Source organism: Colletotrichum acutatum, assembly GCF_030867785.1.
Source record: "Colletotrichum acutatum strain CBS 112980 chromosome Unknown BDZ83scaffold_2, whole genome shotgun sequence".
NCBI lineage: Eukaryota > Fungi > Ascomycota > Sordariomycetes > Glomerellales > Glomerellaceae > Colletotrichum > Colletotrichum acutatum.
This window is the reverse complement of record NW_026848996.1, coordinates 235,973-253,213: the sequence shown is the minus strand read 5'-3', so window position 1 is coordinate 253,213 and position 17,241 is coordinate 235,973. Positions and strand designations below refer to the sequence as shown.

Here is a 17,241-nt window from a genome sequence, read left to right as displayed (position 1 = left end):
ACCGGATGACTGCGTTCACCTGGTAACGAACGTCATGAGACACACCAATACACAGGGGTACCAAGTCATTTGCACCGCATTTCCAGGCGTAGATGAAATATCTTCTTCAATTTGGTTTCATATACCCTTGACCCGGGGTACTCTAGCTAGGCCCTTCATGTCCCTACTATTGACTCGTTGAAACGCAATCAAGCCATGTAGACAGCATGTCTTTGGCCTTATCAAGTCCGTCCTCGGAATGCATCTGAAATCTAGGTCCGATGCCAAAAGAAGTGTTGAAAATCCGCCCTGTGAAGCCCAAAGGGAGACCATAGGCAAGACGTGTGTCCTGAAAGAACGAAAAGGTTCCAAGTGCCATGCCCGTTACCCATAAACAAAAATACCCAAATGGAAATCATCTCCTTTCGAGGAGGGATCATCGGCTTCCGATGCTCTATGCAGAGACGCCGATGGATGAATGATAAGATAGAGCAAAAACGATAGACTCCTTTTCCCAATGCATGACGAACCCTTCGTTTTTCAGTCATGTCATATGCGCATCAAAATCGTGGTCACGTCAGGCGATCTACCACAGACGTCCCGCAAGGCGGCGGGTCAGCTTCTTGCGCTGTGCCGGCGGAGGCTGACGCAGGTTTCTCCAACTACTACGATCGCGGTCCTCCCAAGTTTGCATTTGCGCTGCTAGACTGTTAGCAAGCCGTGTCTACATTCTGAAAGATTCAGGTAGTGAGAAAAGGCCAAGACTTACCGAGAAAGCGGTTCCAACGGCGATCTTCGTCCCAGAGAATATCCTCACCAGACTCGCGCGCAAGTCTTTCCCTGCGAGCACTCGCAGCGGCCTCCTCGCCGACCAAGTAAGGGTCCTCGAGTGGTCGGAAGTCCCGAGCTCGTTGGGCTGCCTCCTCCTCGGCCATTCGCTCAGACATGAAGCGACGGAGGTGGGCAACGGGATCGGCACCTTGGTTCATGCGTCTTCGGGCGACGTTGTTCAGCGTCGGATTTGTGTGCACCGTTGACCACGTCGGGATGCGGAACTGATCGAGTCGTGGGGCTGCGCTGGGCGGCGCCGGAGGAATCGGGGGTAGGCCGGTGGTTCGGTGGGGCTGGGGCGTCGAGTTCCCGGAACGGCTCGGGGCCGGGACGGCAGGGAGCAGGGACGTTGGGTGTTGAGTGGAGCCAGTGGCCGTGCGATTCACATTGTTGTTGTTGGCAGGCGGGGAGTAAGGAGGAATAGGCTCGGGATGCGGAGCGATCGAGTGATAAGAGGGCGCGTCTGAAACTGTTATTTGGCGTTAGCTTGGACACTTCCATTTTTAGGTATGCGACATGTCTTTGTCGGTGAAGCTCGAGCATGTCAGGCGCCAGCACAGCATCCCGTGCAAAAGCAAAGAAGCCATCCCAACGTCCCACATTAGGCTCGCTCGTGACAAGAGTCAACTTACAATAAGACGGCGCGGCTGAGCGGATCGAGGCTGTTTCGAAATCGTCGTGGCTCAGCGCATCATGGTGCGAAGGAAAGAAACGCGGGTGTTCAGCTACGGCAGCGGCCATTTTGTCGCAAGTTTTCTTGGTGGAATAGAGCGTAAAACGGTAGGCAAAACTTCCAGAGTTCAGGAGTTACCGGTCGAAGGTAAAGTGCGGAGAGTGAAAGGATGAATGTTGACCATCTGATTGTGGAGGGAGATCCGGGCCTTTCAAAATAACTGCGCAAGCGCAGCTCGAGGATCAACGTAGCAGGCAGATCAAGCGAAGATCTCTAGCCAGGGTGTATAGCTGTGCGACTCTGACTTGTGCAGAGGAAGATAGCCAGAATCCTGAGCAGGTTGGGAAACGAGCGTATAGGATGTGTATGACGGTTTCCGAGACCCAAGTTTTAAGACAAGTAGGTCAGGGGAGAGGAATAATAAGTCGGTCACGCTCGAAGCGAGAGAGACAAGGTGGACGCCGCCCACGGATAAAGCAGTCCAGCGATGGCTGCAGTCCAGTCCGAGCCGGCGGGAACTGGGATGCCTCTGCCCGAAAGGTGGGTGCCCTTGGTGCGTAGTTTGCGTGATGGAGGGGTGGGTGTGTGGAAGGTTGGAGCTTGGCGCAGCGGTAGCGTAGTTGTGAGCCTCTCGTGCAAATGTATCTTTGTGTATCCGTAGACTGCAGCGGCTTCAAGGGTCGAGAACTACTACCTTGTGCTCCAGATTGGACAAAGTAGGTGGTGCAGGACACGTGAGTAAGGGACTAGAACGATAACAGAAGCCCAGCCGGAAGCAGGGTACAGGACGGCTTCTCTACTGTACAGTATTGTGGTGTCGAGGCCAGGCAAGGGAAGGCAGGACGATGCAGGTCAGATGTACCGTTTTCCTTTTTGAGATGCAGAGGGAGGGGTGAGGGGTCGAGGCAACAGGAAGGGAACGAGCAGATGAGGATGGATGGCATGCAGGTTGGGTTGGGCGTGGATGGTCCCCTTATACTAGATCAGGATAGGTAGGTACAAAACAATTTCAAGAAAAAAAGGCCCGGCGCCGGGTTTGCTCACATACTTAGATTAGTTGATAATAGATGAAGACGATGGAGACTCTCTTACGTCGCGGAGGGGCTGAGGATAAGCAACGCGCAGGGCAAGAGAATGGAGAAGACTGGATGGAAACAGCAACGACATCAGCCATGGCCTGGAGGAGCTGGACAGGCCGGAGGGAAAGTGGCTCTCAGAGGCGTCGTGTTCCTGGCGCAAACGTGCCGTCGCCCAGCATTGGCTGACGACGATGGGGCATCTGTCAGTTTAGCCAGGAAAGCAACCCATTTGGGACTCTGGGGGCGTGGGCAGAGTGGAGGAATAAATGGATATTGGGCGGCGTATTTGGGGGGGCATGGCCAGGAATAGGATTCCGATATGGTTCAGGCCGGCACAAGCTGGGCCAAAGTGGGAGGGAACGACAGGTACGGTGCATAAGCCATCATCAGTACAACGCCTCCGGCCTGTCACTGAAGGAAAAGACCGACTTTCTGGGATGGCGAGGGGAGGGAACCGGCAAAGAAGCCGTAGACATGGGAATAGATTGCCCCCGAGGTCTAAGTGGAGGCATGTGCTGGAGATGATAGACGTATGCCCGCTTCAGGAGACTTGAAGGATAAGAATTCTAGAGAGAGGGAATTATTTCCCAGTGGAAACAAGACAAACATAAGAGGAAAGAAGGTCCATTGTGCGTTCTGACAAGTACCGACTAACAGGATTGGATATCCCCGGCCTGCGGGAGTGATATGGAGTGAATAGAAGCGAGAAGTGAGAAGGCGTCAGTAAGCGCGGGGTTACGAACAGAAGGTCCACTTGAACCTTCCACTTCCACGTTCGTCTGGTTTGACTGCGGGTGGCATGGGGCCGGTTTACATTCTGGCGGAAGCAAGCACAGCCCAGTCCAGTCTAGGTTCAGCCCAGCGCCGTCTTTCCCGTTCTCTGAAAGCCTCAAAGCCCGTGGGAAAGTGCTCTAGTCCCTTCTCCACCGGTTGCCGACGTCCCCCGAGACCGCCGAGAGGGGTAGCTTCTACCTGCCGTGAGTTGTTGTCTTTCTTTGGGGGTTGAGCTCTAGCTTTTCGCACGGTTGCGTTGGCTGGTGATGGCCCGTGGGAATAAGACGATGGAAGCGTACCACCGTGAGACTGCCGCGGTACTTGTTTACGGATGTTTCGTTTCCTTCTTCGCGTTGCGTTTCCTCCCAGCCAGTCGATGGATTGCGAGGTGCTTTTGGAAGTCTTGGCGGGGAAACACCGGTCTGCGGAGAGACTCCAATTTTGTGGAGACAGTCACAGTCGACGTGCCTTCCATTTGTATTCCAGAGTACTTGGTACGTACTCTAATACCTTATTATTGTCTTTCTGTAATCGACAGGAAGGAGCGATACTAAGGTAGCGGGTGCGGTTGCAACTTCGGGTTAATCCACCACGCCAGCCATCTGGGAACAGGACAGGCATCGTACAGTGAGTCTACGGCGACTTCTTGAGCACAACATGATGATGCGAATCTCTCAAAGGGGAGAGAACTGGAGCTAGCAATACCAGACAACAGCAAAGAAGTGACAACGTACAGCCAAGACAGGCGGGAAGAGGCCGAATATGGGACTCTCTACATGGCAATCAAAATCATGCTTCAGGAACCAAACCTTGCCATCCCGCCATCACACCTTGACAGCATTCGAGGATGTGATGAGACGACGGCAGAATGAGGTGCTCCGCGCAGTAATCAGCTTGCCCAGCCATCAGGACGACACGGATCCCCCGCCGCCACCCCACCAAGGCGCCAACTCGAGCCAAATCCCCGATCTGAAAGGGCACAAGAAAGAAACCCATCCACGGTTTCCGCTATCCAGAGACGGACGACAGGATCCCTCGGCCCCCAACGACCAACATCACTCTGTCTCTCCAGCCCCGAACGTGGTTAGGTTACGCAAACCAATTTCTGTCAACGGCCCAGAACCTACAGACCTGATCTAGGTGTGGGGGGTTGCGAGACAATCAAGACCTCAACATGTTGCTAACTGGGGCTACGTGTAGCCCGCCTATCCACTATGACGACCAGACCACCCAGCAGCCCTACAGCTGTCAACCAAAACCTGCTTGCGACCTACCTTCTACGGATACTCTGTACTGTTTGAAGAGTACGGATACATCTTCTTGCACGCGCTTTGTTCGCTGGCCATTTTCCTCACTTCTCATCTCGGCTTACCTTGTGGAAATGATGTTCCTTGTTGCCGTCTCGGTCCGTTTTACGAGTTACGACTGCACACTATCTGCTTCGACTTGATCCCGACGACTGGGGAACTTTGTGATGCTGTCGTGCAGGACCAAGTAGACATTTCGCGGGGAGCATGAGAGGGTTCGGACTTCCTGGAGTCGACCTTGACGACCATGGAGTCCTCCCAGTCGCTGCAATGCAATATGGCTACTTTGTACAGGAGACATGTGAAGCTGTACCTTCGAGTCCAAGCCCGTCGACGAATAAAAGCCTGGACACTCCACCACCGCAGCCACACCTACACAGTACGGTAAGTGTTTCACTTCATGGTACATCGACAACACCGCCAGATGCAACCCCAATCCAGGTTTCTTAGAAATAGTGGCTTGAACACGGGCCTGGAAGTGTGGCACATGAGCACACGACACAAGACGCTCTCACGCGACCAAACTTTGATCCTTAACAGAATCACCTTGCAAAGAGAGGCAGAGAAAAAAAAAAGGGTCTGCAGCCGCCCGGCATGCTGGCATGTGCATGCACCGACGGAGGGGTTTCTCCAACTGATCGTCGTTTTCCTCTGAATGCCGCAAGAGGGTGTGTGAGGTAAACGGTAATACCCAAGTTTACCTTTGCCCTGAGGGCCTAAGAGGGGGAAACGGAACCACCAGATCGACGTTGCCGCTGCGCAAGCTGCCAAGAACCAGAAACCGCCGGGGCTATCGAACTCAGAAGTCTCTTGAAGGGTGTCGCATTAGCACCGCATTTCAACCAGGTACCTACTTCGACTTTCCATTTTCATTTCTAAATCCAAAGTGGGCGGGATTTGCGCGGCCCGCGAAACGATCGTCACAAACAAACGTCCTGTCAAACTGCTGCTGCTGAAATTCTCTTAAATTTTTAAGCATGGGGATGACTGGAACGGGTCCGGTTCGCGATAATGTCAGTATGCCGTCAATAATCCCATGTCTCTGTGGAAGCAAAGGAACTCGGCACGGGATCGGCCTCGGATCCTCTCAATTCCCATAGAATCGCGGGACCATTACAATAACCCTGGGGGTTATACTCAGCGCAAACTCGCCTACACCCGTCGACGTAATATGACCGTCGCTTGAAGAGTGGTTAAGTCTTGGTTGATTTCTTGGTTCGGCAAAGGCTTGGGCCACGTACCGTTGATCTTGGCTTTTTCGAACAAGTCATCACTTCACATTTGTTACTTAGCCTGTCCATTTCAATCATCAGTTGATTTCAGTCGTCTGAATTCCTGACAAAACTCAAACCCTTCCACTGGGTCGCCAGCGGACTAAATGGAGCATCTGCCAAAGCTGGCCGATCGATGCGAAGGAATTACTGAGGTATTGATCATAGTGGCAGTTCACTTATTGCTCGTTGCACCACTGATGTACTCATCATGCCTATGCAGCCGCACTGTTGATTTGACTGCGCCCGATTTTCATTTCTTTTCATCGTTTCAAGTCTTTTAGTTAGCGTGATGAAGTTGCCAGAACTACCTCAAGTGTTTGCTTCCTTGGGTTTACATCAAGATGAATGGGGTTCCATATGCACAGGTTGCTAATTTGAGAGATGCTCGGGCCAAGCCATGCATACATTGCCGTACTCGACGGCGGCAACGGCGGTGCCCCCATCTAAATCCCAAGAGCAGCCGTTTTCCAGGAATTTGACACGCTAGGTAGCTTAGGTATGTCTAGCAGTAGCACAATCTAGTCATCCTTCTTCCCAACCGTACCACCCTTTCGAAGCCCTCCGACCACAATGACGAGCACCGCAACCGTGGCAGCAAAGATGGTCCAGAATGCGGCGCGGTACCCCTCCATGCGCGCTTCCCGGGCATCGACGTGGACGACAGCCGAGTGCTCCATCACGGAGGCCGCGATGGCTGCTGTTACGGCGAGGCCTACCGCGTTGCCGATCTGCCCGATCTCGCTGAAGACGCCGCCGGCGAGGGATTGTACGTCTGCTGGGAAGGCGTCGGAGATGATTAGGTTCGAGACGGTGAAGAGGGCTATTGGGGTTGTCAGGTCAATGAGTTGGGGATCTTGAGAATGCCCGGAAAGGGGAGACAGGGTCAACACACCATCGGCATTCACTGGCGAAAGCACCATGGCCCAGAACGGCGCAAACCAGTAATTTCCATCGAGACTGACTGTGGCCATGAGGATTGGCGCCGCGGCTGTTATGACTGCAGATACAGCGCCTAGAGTTTGGACCTTTATCCGGGAGACGAGCCACGCTGCTGCGATGTTGACGAGCGTGCCCATCACGACGTGAGGGAGAAATCGCAGAGAGCTTTGCAGCGCAGAGATGCCCTGTACTTTTTGGAAACTGTTCAAGGGGATTAGCATTGTGAACTCTTGAGCTCCTCCATACAGCACTGACTATAGCATGATGAAGTACTGGATCGCATTAAGAGAGGCCCAGCATAGGAAGATGGAGACCTGGCAATATGTTAGACGTGTCTCACGCCTGTCTTCTCGGATGTTCACTTACACAAATCGACGTAAAGGCAGCGTTTCGCCACAGACGATTTGGAATCAGCGCCGGACGACCCCTTTTAGTCTGGAAGCTCATCCAAACGGGGAACGCGACTAGCAAGGCTACTGCTACGGCCAGGAGAGCAATGTTAGTAGGATCAGCAATCTTTGTGTACGAAGAAGTAGTCATCGCCAGCACATAAAGCAGCAAACCCAGCGCAACGCTCATGATAACGGCTCCTATCCAGTCAATATCCTCAACCAAGCGGCGCGTCCACTTCTTCTCACACGGCTGGTGAATCGAAGGCAGAGACCAGACCGCGGCCGTCGACAGAGCGAAGTTGATAATGGCCATCATGTAGTATGCCCAACGCCAGCCAATGGTGTCGGTGAAGATGCCGCCCAGGACCAAGCCGAGCGCATACCCGAGCGGGAACCCAATCCCATTCATCGAGAACGCAACGTTGCGCCACCCGCCCTTGGGGAAAGTCTTTGTAATGAAGGCCATGGCCGTAGGCAGGCACGCCGAAATAGAGACGCCGACGGCGGTGCGGAAGAGGATGATTTGGATCCCCGTCTTGGACAGGCCGACGGCGACGGTGAAGACGACGCAGAGATAGCTGCCCGTCAGCCACATGAGCTTTGCGCCCACGACGTCGGCGACGGCACCAAAGATGAGGAGGAGGCAGCCGGCGGCGAGGTTGTAGACGGCGGCGGGCCAGAGGATGAGGCTCTCGTCGAGGCCGACGTCTTGGGCTATGCGCGGGAGGGCGGCGATGAGGATGCCGGAGCCCATTGTGTTGAGGAAGTTTATGCCGGCGAGGGTGACGATTACGGTGATGCTCTTTGCTACGGAGACGTTGCGGGACGGGGAACCTTGAGGGGGTTCTGCGTCTGTTGCTGTTTGAAATCCGTTATTTGGAGGAGAGTTGGATTTATGCGATGAAGTGCTATGCTTCGATATGCTTGCTGGGGATTTCAATGGGAGCATCTCCATGGTCGATGATGGGTTGTTTGGAGCGGCCTGGACGAGGAGGGCCTCTGGCATTGCGTCCTTGAGGGCGATGTTCATGATGGAAAGTGGACGTAGCAATGATCCAATTGAAACACTTCTGAGCTGCTAGGATGAGTGGTTGATAAACTTTGAAGAACGACGAGAGGATTAGTTGGCGATCACTTATATTTGAAGCAAGTTATGAACGGTGTCAGCAGCAAGATGAGACCAAGGTCCCTTATGCGGGGGAACGGCTGATTGCATTTGTAATCACGCCATTCATGTATGTAGACAATGGGATATTTGAAGAGCTTCCCGAAGCCGAACTTGGCGGTAAAGGCGCAAGTTGGCGCGCAAGCTGTCATCAACTATTCCATTTGACGACGAGGATGGACGGTCAACCTGAAGTTGAAGGCATCTGGAGAATCGCAGGTAGACAGAGCACGGGCCAGATTGCGTTACATAAGCAAACTTAATTGAACATGTGACCTCGCGCCTGGTTCAGCGCGCATCCGATAGATGGCCCACCCCCGCAGGCGCGTCAAGCTCTGGACATTCGTTCTGAGGGTGTTGATCCTTCAAGCAGTGGCCGATTGCGACTTTGCACCAGCTTGACGTCCTCTTGTCATACGATGAGGACGAAGCCATGGCTGCAGATCATAATGGCAGGCCGGCAGCCGCTGCCGCTCCCAACGCGCCGCCTCCCTCTACGCTCGCCGCACAATTAGTCGAGAATATTTCGGCTTCGACCAAGTCCACGCGATCCGACGAAAACGCCGAGCTGAAGAGGCTGTTTGCCGTAATCGAGAAGGTCAAAAACAAGCCTGAACTGCTCGAGACTGCCGAGCAGAGGACGGATCACAATCATATGCTCATCTACGTCTACGCCCGTGTTGTCCTCGAAGGAATCAAGCTCGACGATCCGTTTGCCGACCGAAACCACATGCGAAACGAGGCTCTAAAGGCCATAAACTTTTTGAAGGTCACGATTGAGGAGACACCGAATGTCCTGAACCATACTACAGATGGGAAACAATTTGTTTTCCGCGGGGAGGAGCCTCTTTGGATTTGGGTCTTTCCCAAGATCCTTCGGTTGCTCGGCCACTCTCGCTGCCTCGAGCTGACGGGAGACTTTGAGGGGTTCTTCCAATTTGTGATCCTCGTGGTTATTCGTACGGGGTTCATGTGGAAACTTCTTCCGTCCATGTTACTATACTTGCGCGAGACCAGTAGGGGTGAGTTTCGGACATCAGTTCAGTTTCAAGATCCAACTACTAACTCTCGCAGCTCTTATAAATCACTTGCAAAATATGGCACCGAGTTCAACTGGAAAAGACGCTACTGTAAACATGACATTGCCTTCGGACGTTACACTGGAGCTCTTGTTAGGAAAGCCTGGCACCCTCTTTGTCCAACAGACCACATATACCGTCCAATACGTCTCTCAGTGCATCCTTCAAGCAACGACGTTGACCTCGGCCTTGGCGCACCCCTCAATCTTCAAGACTCCAAGTCTGGTGTCACGGCCAACATTGTCTCAGCTGGCACCGTGGATGCTTGATTCTTTGCTCTCCCTTCGTGCTGTACAGAACGCATGGCAGGCCATTGTGCCAAGGCCTCGAACCGACTTGCTCAAAACTGCTCTGAACATGCTCCCTAATAAGCCACGTCTTGGTAACAAATCTTTCGACTCAAAAAAGTCATACGCTGTGCTAGCAGTACTCTGCGCTGAGCTCGCAGCACATCCCGAAGAGATACAGGGGACAAATGAGTCGAGCGTTGCAGCGAGGAAGGCGGTCTCACTGGCGCTTATCCGGCTGGCGCATGCGTCGCTCGTAGATCGAGAAATCGGCAGACTAGCAGCACCGAAAATTGTCTGTCCTTTGGAATACGAGATTCCTTCACTTGCGACAATTAGCGATGCCCACGATTTCATAGTAAGTAATAGCCGTGACGCCGTTTCGAGTTGCGACTAATATGCCTCCAGCTTTCCATCCAAGTTCTGAAGCAAACATCCGGATCTATCGTCCCGAAATCCCTCGACTCTGAAACTCAACCCGCTTCTTTTGTCGACGCCGACTTACGTCAGGCAGTGGAAGAGCTCGGTCTAGCAAATCGTGCCACTGAGGACGCAGAACCCGCTTCAAAGCGTCTAAAGGTGTCTTCAGAGGCTACTGAACTCCGAGCGTTGATCAAGCGTATCTACGAAGTCTGTCAGGTGGACGAGATCGAGGAAATCGGAGGGCTGGAGCATAATTTCCTGTATGTCTCTCTGTATCATTGCGTTTGATCCGTCAGCTTACACATGCACAGGAACAAGTACAATGACCTCAACGAAGAGAATCAGTGTCGAGCTATCGACCTGGTAGCCCGCATATGTTGTGCAGTGGACTTGGCAACAGTTATTGACGGCGGTGCAAGCATAGCGAATCGTAACAGTATGAGATGCACACTCTGCGATGATAAATATAGAGGCTCTCGAAGCCTCGATGTGACGACAGCCGCAGAAAAAAGGGAGGCCCAATCTATCTTTACGAAGCTCATTCATCTATCCAACTTCAAGGAGTCAAAGCGCCCGAGGATCGTTGCGATGATCTCTGCCAGACGTATCATCAACCACGCTGACATTACAGAACTCATTGACCTCGAAACCTCTCCTCTGGGCCAATGGTGTTTGCAAAGCTTGCATAGCTCTATCAGAGAGCTCAGAATCGCTTCTGGGTAGGTAGCACTTGAACCCAAAAATACCCTCTGGCAGATAATAGCAACTGACTGATTGCAGACGTGCTCTTCCTCTATTCCTGAGAGACAACAACCTGGAGTCGCTTGACCCAACTCTGATTATTCGCAACCGAAAAAATGCACTTAGTCTGCTCAAAGCCGCTTCCGAGAAAGATGCAGCCATATTCCATGAAAGCGGGATCCTGGCCTGGGGCCAACTTGGACGGTAGGTAGTCAAAGTTACAGTGACTTGGTCTGTTTATATGCGGTATACTGACGAGACCAGGGTCGTGACTGGAGACGAGCTCAACCTTGTTCTGCACAAATTGCTTGAATACCTCGGTAGCATCAACAGTCTGATCGCATCATGTGCCTTCAACGAGGTAGATCTCCTGATCGTTGACGCAACGGACACGGGCTGACATGCTTCTAGATTCTCAACCTAGCATCTGCCCTGAACACAACACCGCGTCGTCTGTTTGAACCCTTTTGGAGGAACCTTGCATACTTCGCTGTTAAGGACATGCAGGCTCGGCCGCAAATCTGCCGCGCGATTGCCGACCTGTTGCAGATATCCGTCACCGAATTTCTGCTGCTCATCCAGACCCATGCGTTACCTTGGCTGGTATTAATGAAAAAGAAGGAGGTGATTCAGAAAATCGCTGAAGCGCGAGGAGAAAGGGACATATGGGTCCCTATCCTGGATCCGGCCAATGCTGGCTCGATCATTGCGCTTTTGCTCATTCAAGATGTTGGGAATATCGAGAAGTTTGTCATGTCTAGGCTCGTTGAGGTATCCTCTCACCTAGAAACATTTACTTTGGTTGAGCTTGTGCAATCCGAAGTCTGTTCGGTCGCTCTAGAGCTTTTCAAGGCTGCCGGCGAGGCGGATGAAGCACGGAAGCCCCGAGTGAGTACATCGCCTTCGCCAAAAGCATTGATTTGCTGACTCGTGCTAGATAATCGAGGCATTGGCATCCTTCTGTTCAATGATGATGATCGCAAACAAAGAGTCAAAGCCAAAGAAGGGCAACACGATTGGGAGATATTTACAATCGTACATTCTTGGTCTCATGGCTCGCCTTGCGGATGTTATCAATGACATGCCACTTGTATTTCCTCCAGCCGAAGAACAGAGACGCTGCATACGTGCCTTGGAGGAGATGATCAGACATTGCAAAGCCTATGTCCGAATTGCACGCCCACAGGTGAGTAATGATTGGCTTTGAAGATGCACTTCATACTAATTGTTCTAGATTGCCGCTTGTCTTCTGTCATCCCTCGCTCAGGATGATCTCAGAGAAGCTGCGTTCTCTTGCTGGGCGGCTCTCCTTACATGTCTTGAGCCTGAAGACGTCGAGGTCTTGATCGAGACCACATTCTTCGTCATCAGCCACTACTGGCCGCTCTTTAGTGAATCCTCTCGACAAATGGCTAAGAATTTGATCAGGAAGTTGATCACGGATTTTAGTGACAGCCTCAATGACTACATCACCAAGCTACCTTCTTTAGGCCACATCGCAGAGTTGGCAGATGTCGAAGCGGAGCTCAACGCGGCGCGTCCAGTCCTGGACAGCAGGACGGCATTTGCCCTCTTTGCCGAGCGCACGTCTCACGAGAATTCGGGTGTCGTATTACTGGCACTGACCGAGCTCGAGGTCTACCTCAGACAGAGTGGAGGCTTCCTCCAGACTTCAGCCATCAGCCAACAGCCTGACCCGGTCGTACCCATGTTGATACGAGCCTTGCTAGACTGTGCAGCAAAATATAGTGCTATGCACCAGCTTGAAATTGCCAGTCTTTGTACTCAGTGTATTGGCCTGGTAGGTTGCCTCGACTCTAATAGAGTGGAAGCGCCACGAGAGCAACAGTCAATGGTCATTTTGAGCAACTTTGAGAGTGCAGACGAGACGACCGACTTCGTGTTGTTCATCTTGGGACAGATCCTCGTCAAGGCTTTCTTGTCCACGACAGACACCAAACTGCAAGGCTTCCTTTCCTTTGCCATGCAGGAACTGCTCGACCGGGTGGATATCAAGGCTGCACTAGCTATGAAAGGAACTGGAATGCGGGATGGTGGTGTCATCTACAGAAAATGGCTAACACTATCGGAGAGTGACCGCAATGTCTTGACACCTTTCCTTACCTCCAGATATCTTTTGACACCTATGAACGTGGTTCCAGTTGAGTATCCTATCTTCCGCCCGGGAAAGCCCTACGGAAATTGGATGCGTTCATTCAGCATGGATCTCTTGGGCAAGGGTCAAAATGGGCACGCGGATCTCATCTTCGAACCACTATGTCGCACTATCAAGGTCAAGGACTTGGCTGTTGCCGAGTTCCTGCTGCCATACCTTGTGCTCCATGTCATTGTAGGCCACCGGAGCACGCGAAAGGATCGAGACAATGTCATTGGAGAGCTCGTTGGCATTCTTCAGCACCAACCCGCTGAGGACGCGCCCTATTCGGAACGAGAAGATATGAAGCTGTACTGCGAGGTGAGTAAGTTTTCGTGAGATATTGGTTGTGTCACTAACCAAAATCAGGCGGTCTTCAGAGCTCTCGACTACGCGAGTAGATGGCTTCAAGAGAAGGATGCAAGACGCAAGAATGATGATGATCTGCCCGCGATAGGACGTGTTCAGGAATTGCTCAACACCATCCCGCCAGTGCTCATCTCTCAACGTGCGATGGATTGTAGAGAGTACCCGCGAGCGCTCTTTCACCTCGAGCAGCATGCCCAGCAAATGGAGGTTGAGAACAGTGACCCAAGGCAGAAAACTTTGCTACTCGAGCAGCTGCAGGACATCTATACTCAGATTGACGAACCTGACGGACTGGAAGGAATTTCCGCTCATCTGCACGTCTTGGATATCAACCAGCAGATTCTCAGTCACAAGAAGGCAGGTAGATATACTGCAGCTCAAACTTGGTACGAGATCAAATTGGCAGAAGAGCCTGATAACATCGATGTGCAAATCGATTTGCTCAATTGTCTGAAGCAGTCCGGCCAACACGGTAAGAGAATATGTCACCTAAGCACGGGTGGCGCACAAGTGCTAACATGATCAGATGTTTTACTCAACTATGTTGAAGGCATGCGAACAGAACCTTCGACAGAAAACAAGATCGTTCCATACGCAGTTGAAGCAGCGTGGGCAACGAGAAGATGGGATACTTTGAACAAGTACACTGCCCGATTCCATGGCAGCCCTCTGGAAGACTTCAACGTCAGTATCGCCAAGCTATTCGACGCTCTGCAGAAAAGGGGGGCTGGCAGCGATACATTCCCCGAAATGCTGCAAAGTATGCGAGAAAAGATCGCCTCCGCCATGACACACGTGGCAACGTCATCTTTGCAGGCCTGCCACGACCTACGACTTAGATGTCATGTTCTTACTGACCTTGAAATCATTGCTGGAACTCAAGCTTCGGAGGGCGATGCACATCAGGAGGTTCTTGCGATGCTCAACCGTCGCCTTGAGGTTCTTGGGGCGTACGTAGGCGATAAGCAGTACTTGTTGGGTATCCGCAGGGCGGCCATGGAGCTTTCACGGTATGTGCAGCATTGTCTCCCGGCAAACCTAAGCTAACCCTTCATAGGCCCAAGTTTTCCGATCTCGACATATCTTCGCTGTGGCTCTCAAGCGCTAGGTTGGCTAGAAAAGCCAACTCAACCCACCAGTCTTTCAATGCCGTATTACATGCTTCCCAACTCGGTGACGGAGCCGCAGTCATTGAGAATGCTCGGCTTCTGTGGAAAGATGGTCATACGCGCAAGGCCATCCAAGTTTTGCAAGGAGCCATTGAATCAAACAACTTCATGACGCAGACCAACAGCTCCTCTTCTATCCGTGGCATGGATGCTCAGCAGAGGCAATTGACGGCCAGAGCGCAACTGATGCTCGCCAAATGGCTCGACGCTGCTGGTCAGACCAACCATCTGACACTGCGTGAGAAATATCAACAACCCCCTCTCACAGCTAGCGCCTGGGAAAAGGGCCACTACTACCTAGGGCGATACTACAAGAAAGTACTGGAATCTGAGAAGACGCTCAAGGCAGACGATCAAACCGACCCCTGCATTCAAGGCGAATACACCAGACTCGTCGTCGAAAATTACCTTCGGTCTCTAAACTACGGCACCAAATATCTCTACCAGACCATGCCGAGAATTCTTACCCTGTGGCTCGAGTTCGGTGCGCAGGTTGACAAGGCCCCCGAAGGCAAAGTTTCACTGTCTCGTGAGCTCCATAGGAGGCGAACGGATCAGTTGAACCTCCTTCACCGATTCCTCGACAAGTCCATAGCCCGAATACCAGCATACATCTTCTACACGGCACTTCCGCAAGTTGTAGCAAGAATTGCTCATCAAAACAAAGATGTGTATGAGCGTTTGACGCATATAGTCATCAAGGTTGTGCAATCTCACCCTCGGCAAGCTCTTTGGAGTTTGTTCGGAATCATGACAACGAGACAAAACTCAGAACGTCGGGCAAGGGGCCAACAGATCTTGCAAGCGTTGAAGGGAGTCACCAAGAAGGTTGATGGGAGCAACTATGAGCTCAGGCAGCTCTTGAGGATGGGCGAGAAGCTCGCAGAACAACTCCTATTGGCTTGCAACAACGGCGATTTCCAAAGCAACAGGACGACAGTTGCGAGCATCACGCGTGACCTAAACTTCAACCACAAGTGCACCCCTTGCCCTCTGGTGGTTCCCATCGAGTCGTGTCTGACGGCTGCCTTGCCAACACTGACTGACAATGTCAAGACCCACAAGGCGTTCTCTCGAGACGTCATTACCATCGACTCCTTCCTGGACGAGGTGCTGGTTCTAGGATCTTTGGCCAAGCCGCGCCGACTGACCGCACGCGGAACGGACGGAAAGAGCTACATGCTTATGATCAAACCCAAGGATGATCTACGCACCGACCAGCGTCTGATGGAGTTCAACAGCATGATCAACAGATCACTGAAGCGGGATCCCGAGGCTAGCAGACGCCAGTTGTACATCAAAACGTATGCCGTCGTGCCTCTGAACGAGGAGTGCGGTATCATCGAATGGGTTGATGGGTTGAAGACACTGCGCGAGATTCTTCTGGATCAGTATAAATCCCGCCAGGTACACCCTGACTACAACCAGATCAAGCGGATGATGGCTGAGGCAGTGACGGGACCGAACAATATTAAGATGTTCACCGAAGGCGTCTTGGGCACGTTCCCGCCCGTGCTGCAGCACTGGTTCGTCCAGCGTTTCCCTCACCCTTCGACTTGGTTCTCTGCGCGGCTCAAGTACACCCGGTCCTGCGCCGTCATGTCGATGGTGGGCACAATCCTGGGACTTGGCGACCGACACGGTGAGAACGTGTTGCTGGAGCGCGACAATGGCGGCATCTTCCACGTGGACTTCAACTGCCTCTTCGACAAGGGCTTGACATTTGCGCAGCCAGAAAAAGTGCCATTCCGTCTCACGCACAACATGGTGGCGGCTATGGGCATCTACGGATACGAGGGTCCCTTCCGGCACTGCAGCGAGCTGACCTTGGGGATTTTGCGGCAGCAGGAGGAGACGCTGATGACGATTCTCGAGGCGTTTATTTACGATCCTACGTTGGATCTGCAAAAGGAGAAGAAGACGAGCCGTCGGCAGGACGGGGCGCCTAGGATGCAGCCGCAGCTTGTTGTCGACAGCATCAAGCGCAAAGTTAAGGGGCTGATGGGACAGGACACGATTCCGCTGGGCGTGGAGGGCCAGGTAGAAGAATTGATCAAGCAGGCTGCTGATCCGAGAAACCTGGCGGCTATGTATATCGGATGGTGCCCGTTTTTGTAAGTTTGGGTCTTTGGGGAAATGCGTATAAGAGGATATCGTTACGGGCTAGAATTGACGTCGAGGGATGAACAGAGGCATGAATATGGGGGTTTGGTCGGACATTGGTGTTGGTGGTGGTGCAACGAATGTAGATGATAGCACGAGTGGCTTTTACTGTACCTATACTTATTACAAGTTCTACCAAATAAATCTTTGTGGTTACTCTCGATTTGAATTCCTTTCTTCTCCCCCACAGATATCTATCTGATGTGTTGGTGTCTTCTTTTCATAAATGGGTTAGGTCGTTTGCATTCCATCCCGTCGTCTTATCGGCCACCACGTGTTCTGGTCATGCGAAGCTCTCCGAGCTGGAGAAGTTCAAGGCCGCTGCCTAGCTGTGATTAGGTTCCCGCACAGGGGTTTAAGTGAACAGACGCACTGAAGCTGGAGAGCTTTGGGCAGCTAAAATGGGCCCGGCAGGCAGAAGACAGGAGAAATGGTCACTGCC

General features: G+C 52.4%; 3 protein-coding genes across 3 annotated transcripts; 1 reads left to right on the top strand and 2 right to left on the bottom strand.

The window, feature by feature from the left end:
- Positions 1-373: 373 nt before the first annotated feature.
- BDZ83DRAFT_160878 (uncharacterized protein) lies at positions 374-1,697 on the bottom strand. The gene is made up of 3 exons (XM_060501396.1): positions 1,443-1,697; positions 749-1,279; positions 374-681 (listed from the first exon to the last, which is right to left on the bottom strand). The coding sequence occupies exons 1-3, from the start codon at positions 1,549-1,551 to the stop codon at positions 566-568; spliced, it is 756 nt and encodes a 251-aa protein (XP_060371532.1). The 5' UTR covers positions 1,552-1,697; the 3' UTR covers positions 374-565.
- A 4,738-nt stretch (positions 1,698-6,435) lies between these two features.
- Positions 6,436-8,278, bottom strand: BDZ83DRAFT_564795 (major facilitator superfamily transporter; the record flags this gene model as incomplete). Its single annotated transcript, XM_060503681.1, has 4 exons — positions 6,436-6,737; positions 6,810-7,057; positions 7,112-7,170; positions 7,223-8,278. The coding sequence occupies 4 exons, from the start codon at positions 8,276-8,278 to the stop codon at positions 6,436-6,438; spliced, it is 1,665 nt and encodes a 554-aa protein (XP_060371531.1).
- Positions 8,279-8,740: 462 nt separating this feature from the next.
- Positions 8,741-17,018, top strand: BDZ83DRAFT_787163 (phosphatidylinositol 3). The gene is made up of 12 exons (XM_060515660.1): positions 8,741-9,435; positions 9,488-10,137; positions 10,188-10,462; positions 10,514-10,921; positions 10,983-11,147; positions 11,208-11,304; positions 11,355-11,831; positions 11,881-12,129; positions 12,178-13,419; positions 13,468-13,939; positions 13,994-14,477; positions 14,525-17,018. The coding sequence occupies exons 1-12, from the start codon at positions 8,847-8,849 to the stop codon at positions 16,752-16,754; spliced, it is 7,338 nt and encodes a 2,445-aa protein (XP_060371530.1). The 5' UTR covers positions 8,741-8,846; the 3' UTR covers positions 16,755-17,018.
- The last annotated feature ends 223 nt before the right edge of the window (positions 17,019-17,241 follow it).

What these genes read in the sequence shown, in the direction of transcription:
- BDZ83DRAFT_160878 (XM_060501396.1), bottom strand. Translation starts at nt 1,551, where the DNA reads ATGGCCGCTGCCGTAGCTGAACACCCGCGTTTCTTTCCTTCGCACCAT. An exon ending in CTCAGCCGCGCCGTCTTATT is followed by an intron (nt 1,280 to 1,442) that starts GTAAGTTGACTC and finishes GCCAAATAACAG; the next exon opens with TTTCAGACGCGCCCTCTTAT. An exon ending in CCGTTGGAACCGCTTTCTCG is followed by an intron (nt 682 to 748) that starts GTAAGTCTTGGC and finishes CTAACAGTCTAG; the next exon opens with CAGCGCAAATGCAAACTTGG.
- BDZ83DRAFT_787163 (XM_060515660.1), top strand. Translation starts at nt 8,847, where the DNA reads ATGGCTGCAGATCATAATGGCAGGCCGGCAGCCGCTGCCGCTCCCAAC. An exon ending in GGGCTGGAGCATAATTTCCT is followed by an intron (nt 10,463 to 10,513) that starts GTATGTCTCTCT and finishes ACACATGCACAG; the next exon opens with GAACAAGTACAATGACCTCA. An exon ending in GCCTGGGGCCAACTTGGACG is followed by an intron (nt 11,148 to 11,207) that starts GTAGGTAGTCAA and finishes TGACGAGACCAG; the next exon opens with GGTCGTGACTGGAGACGAGC.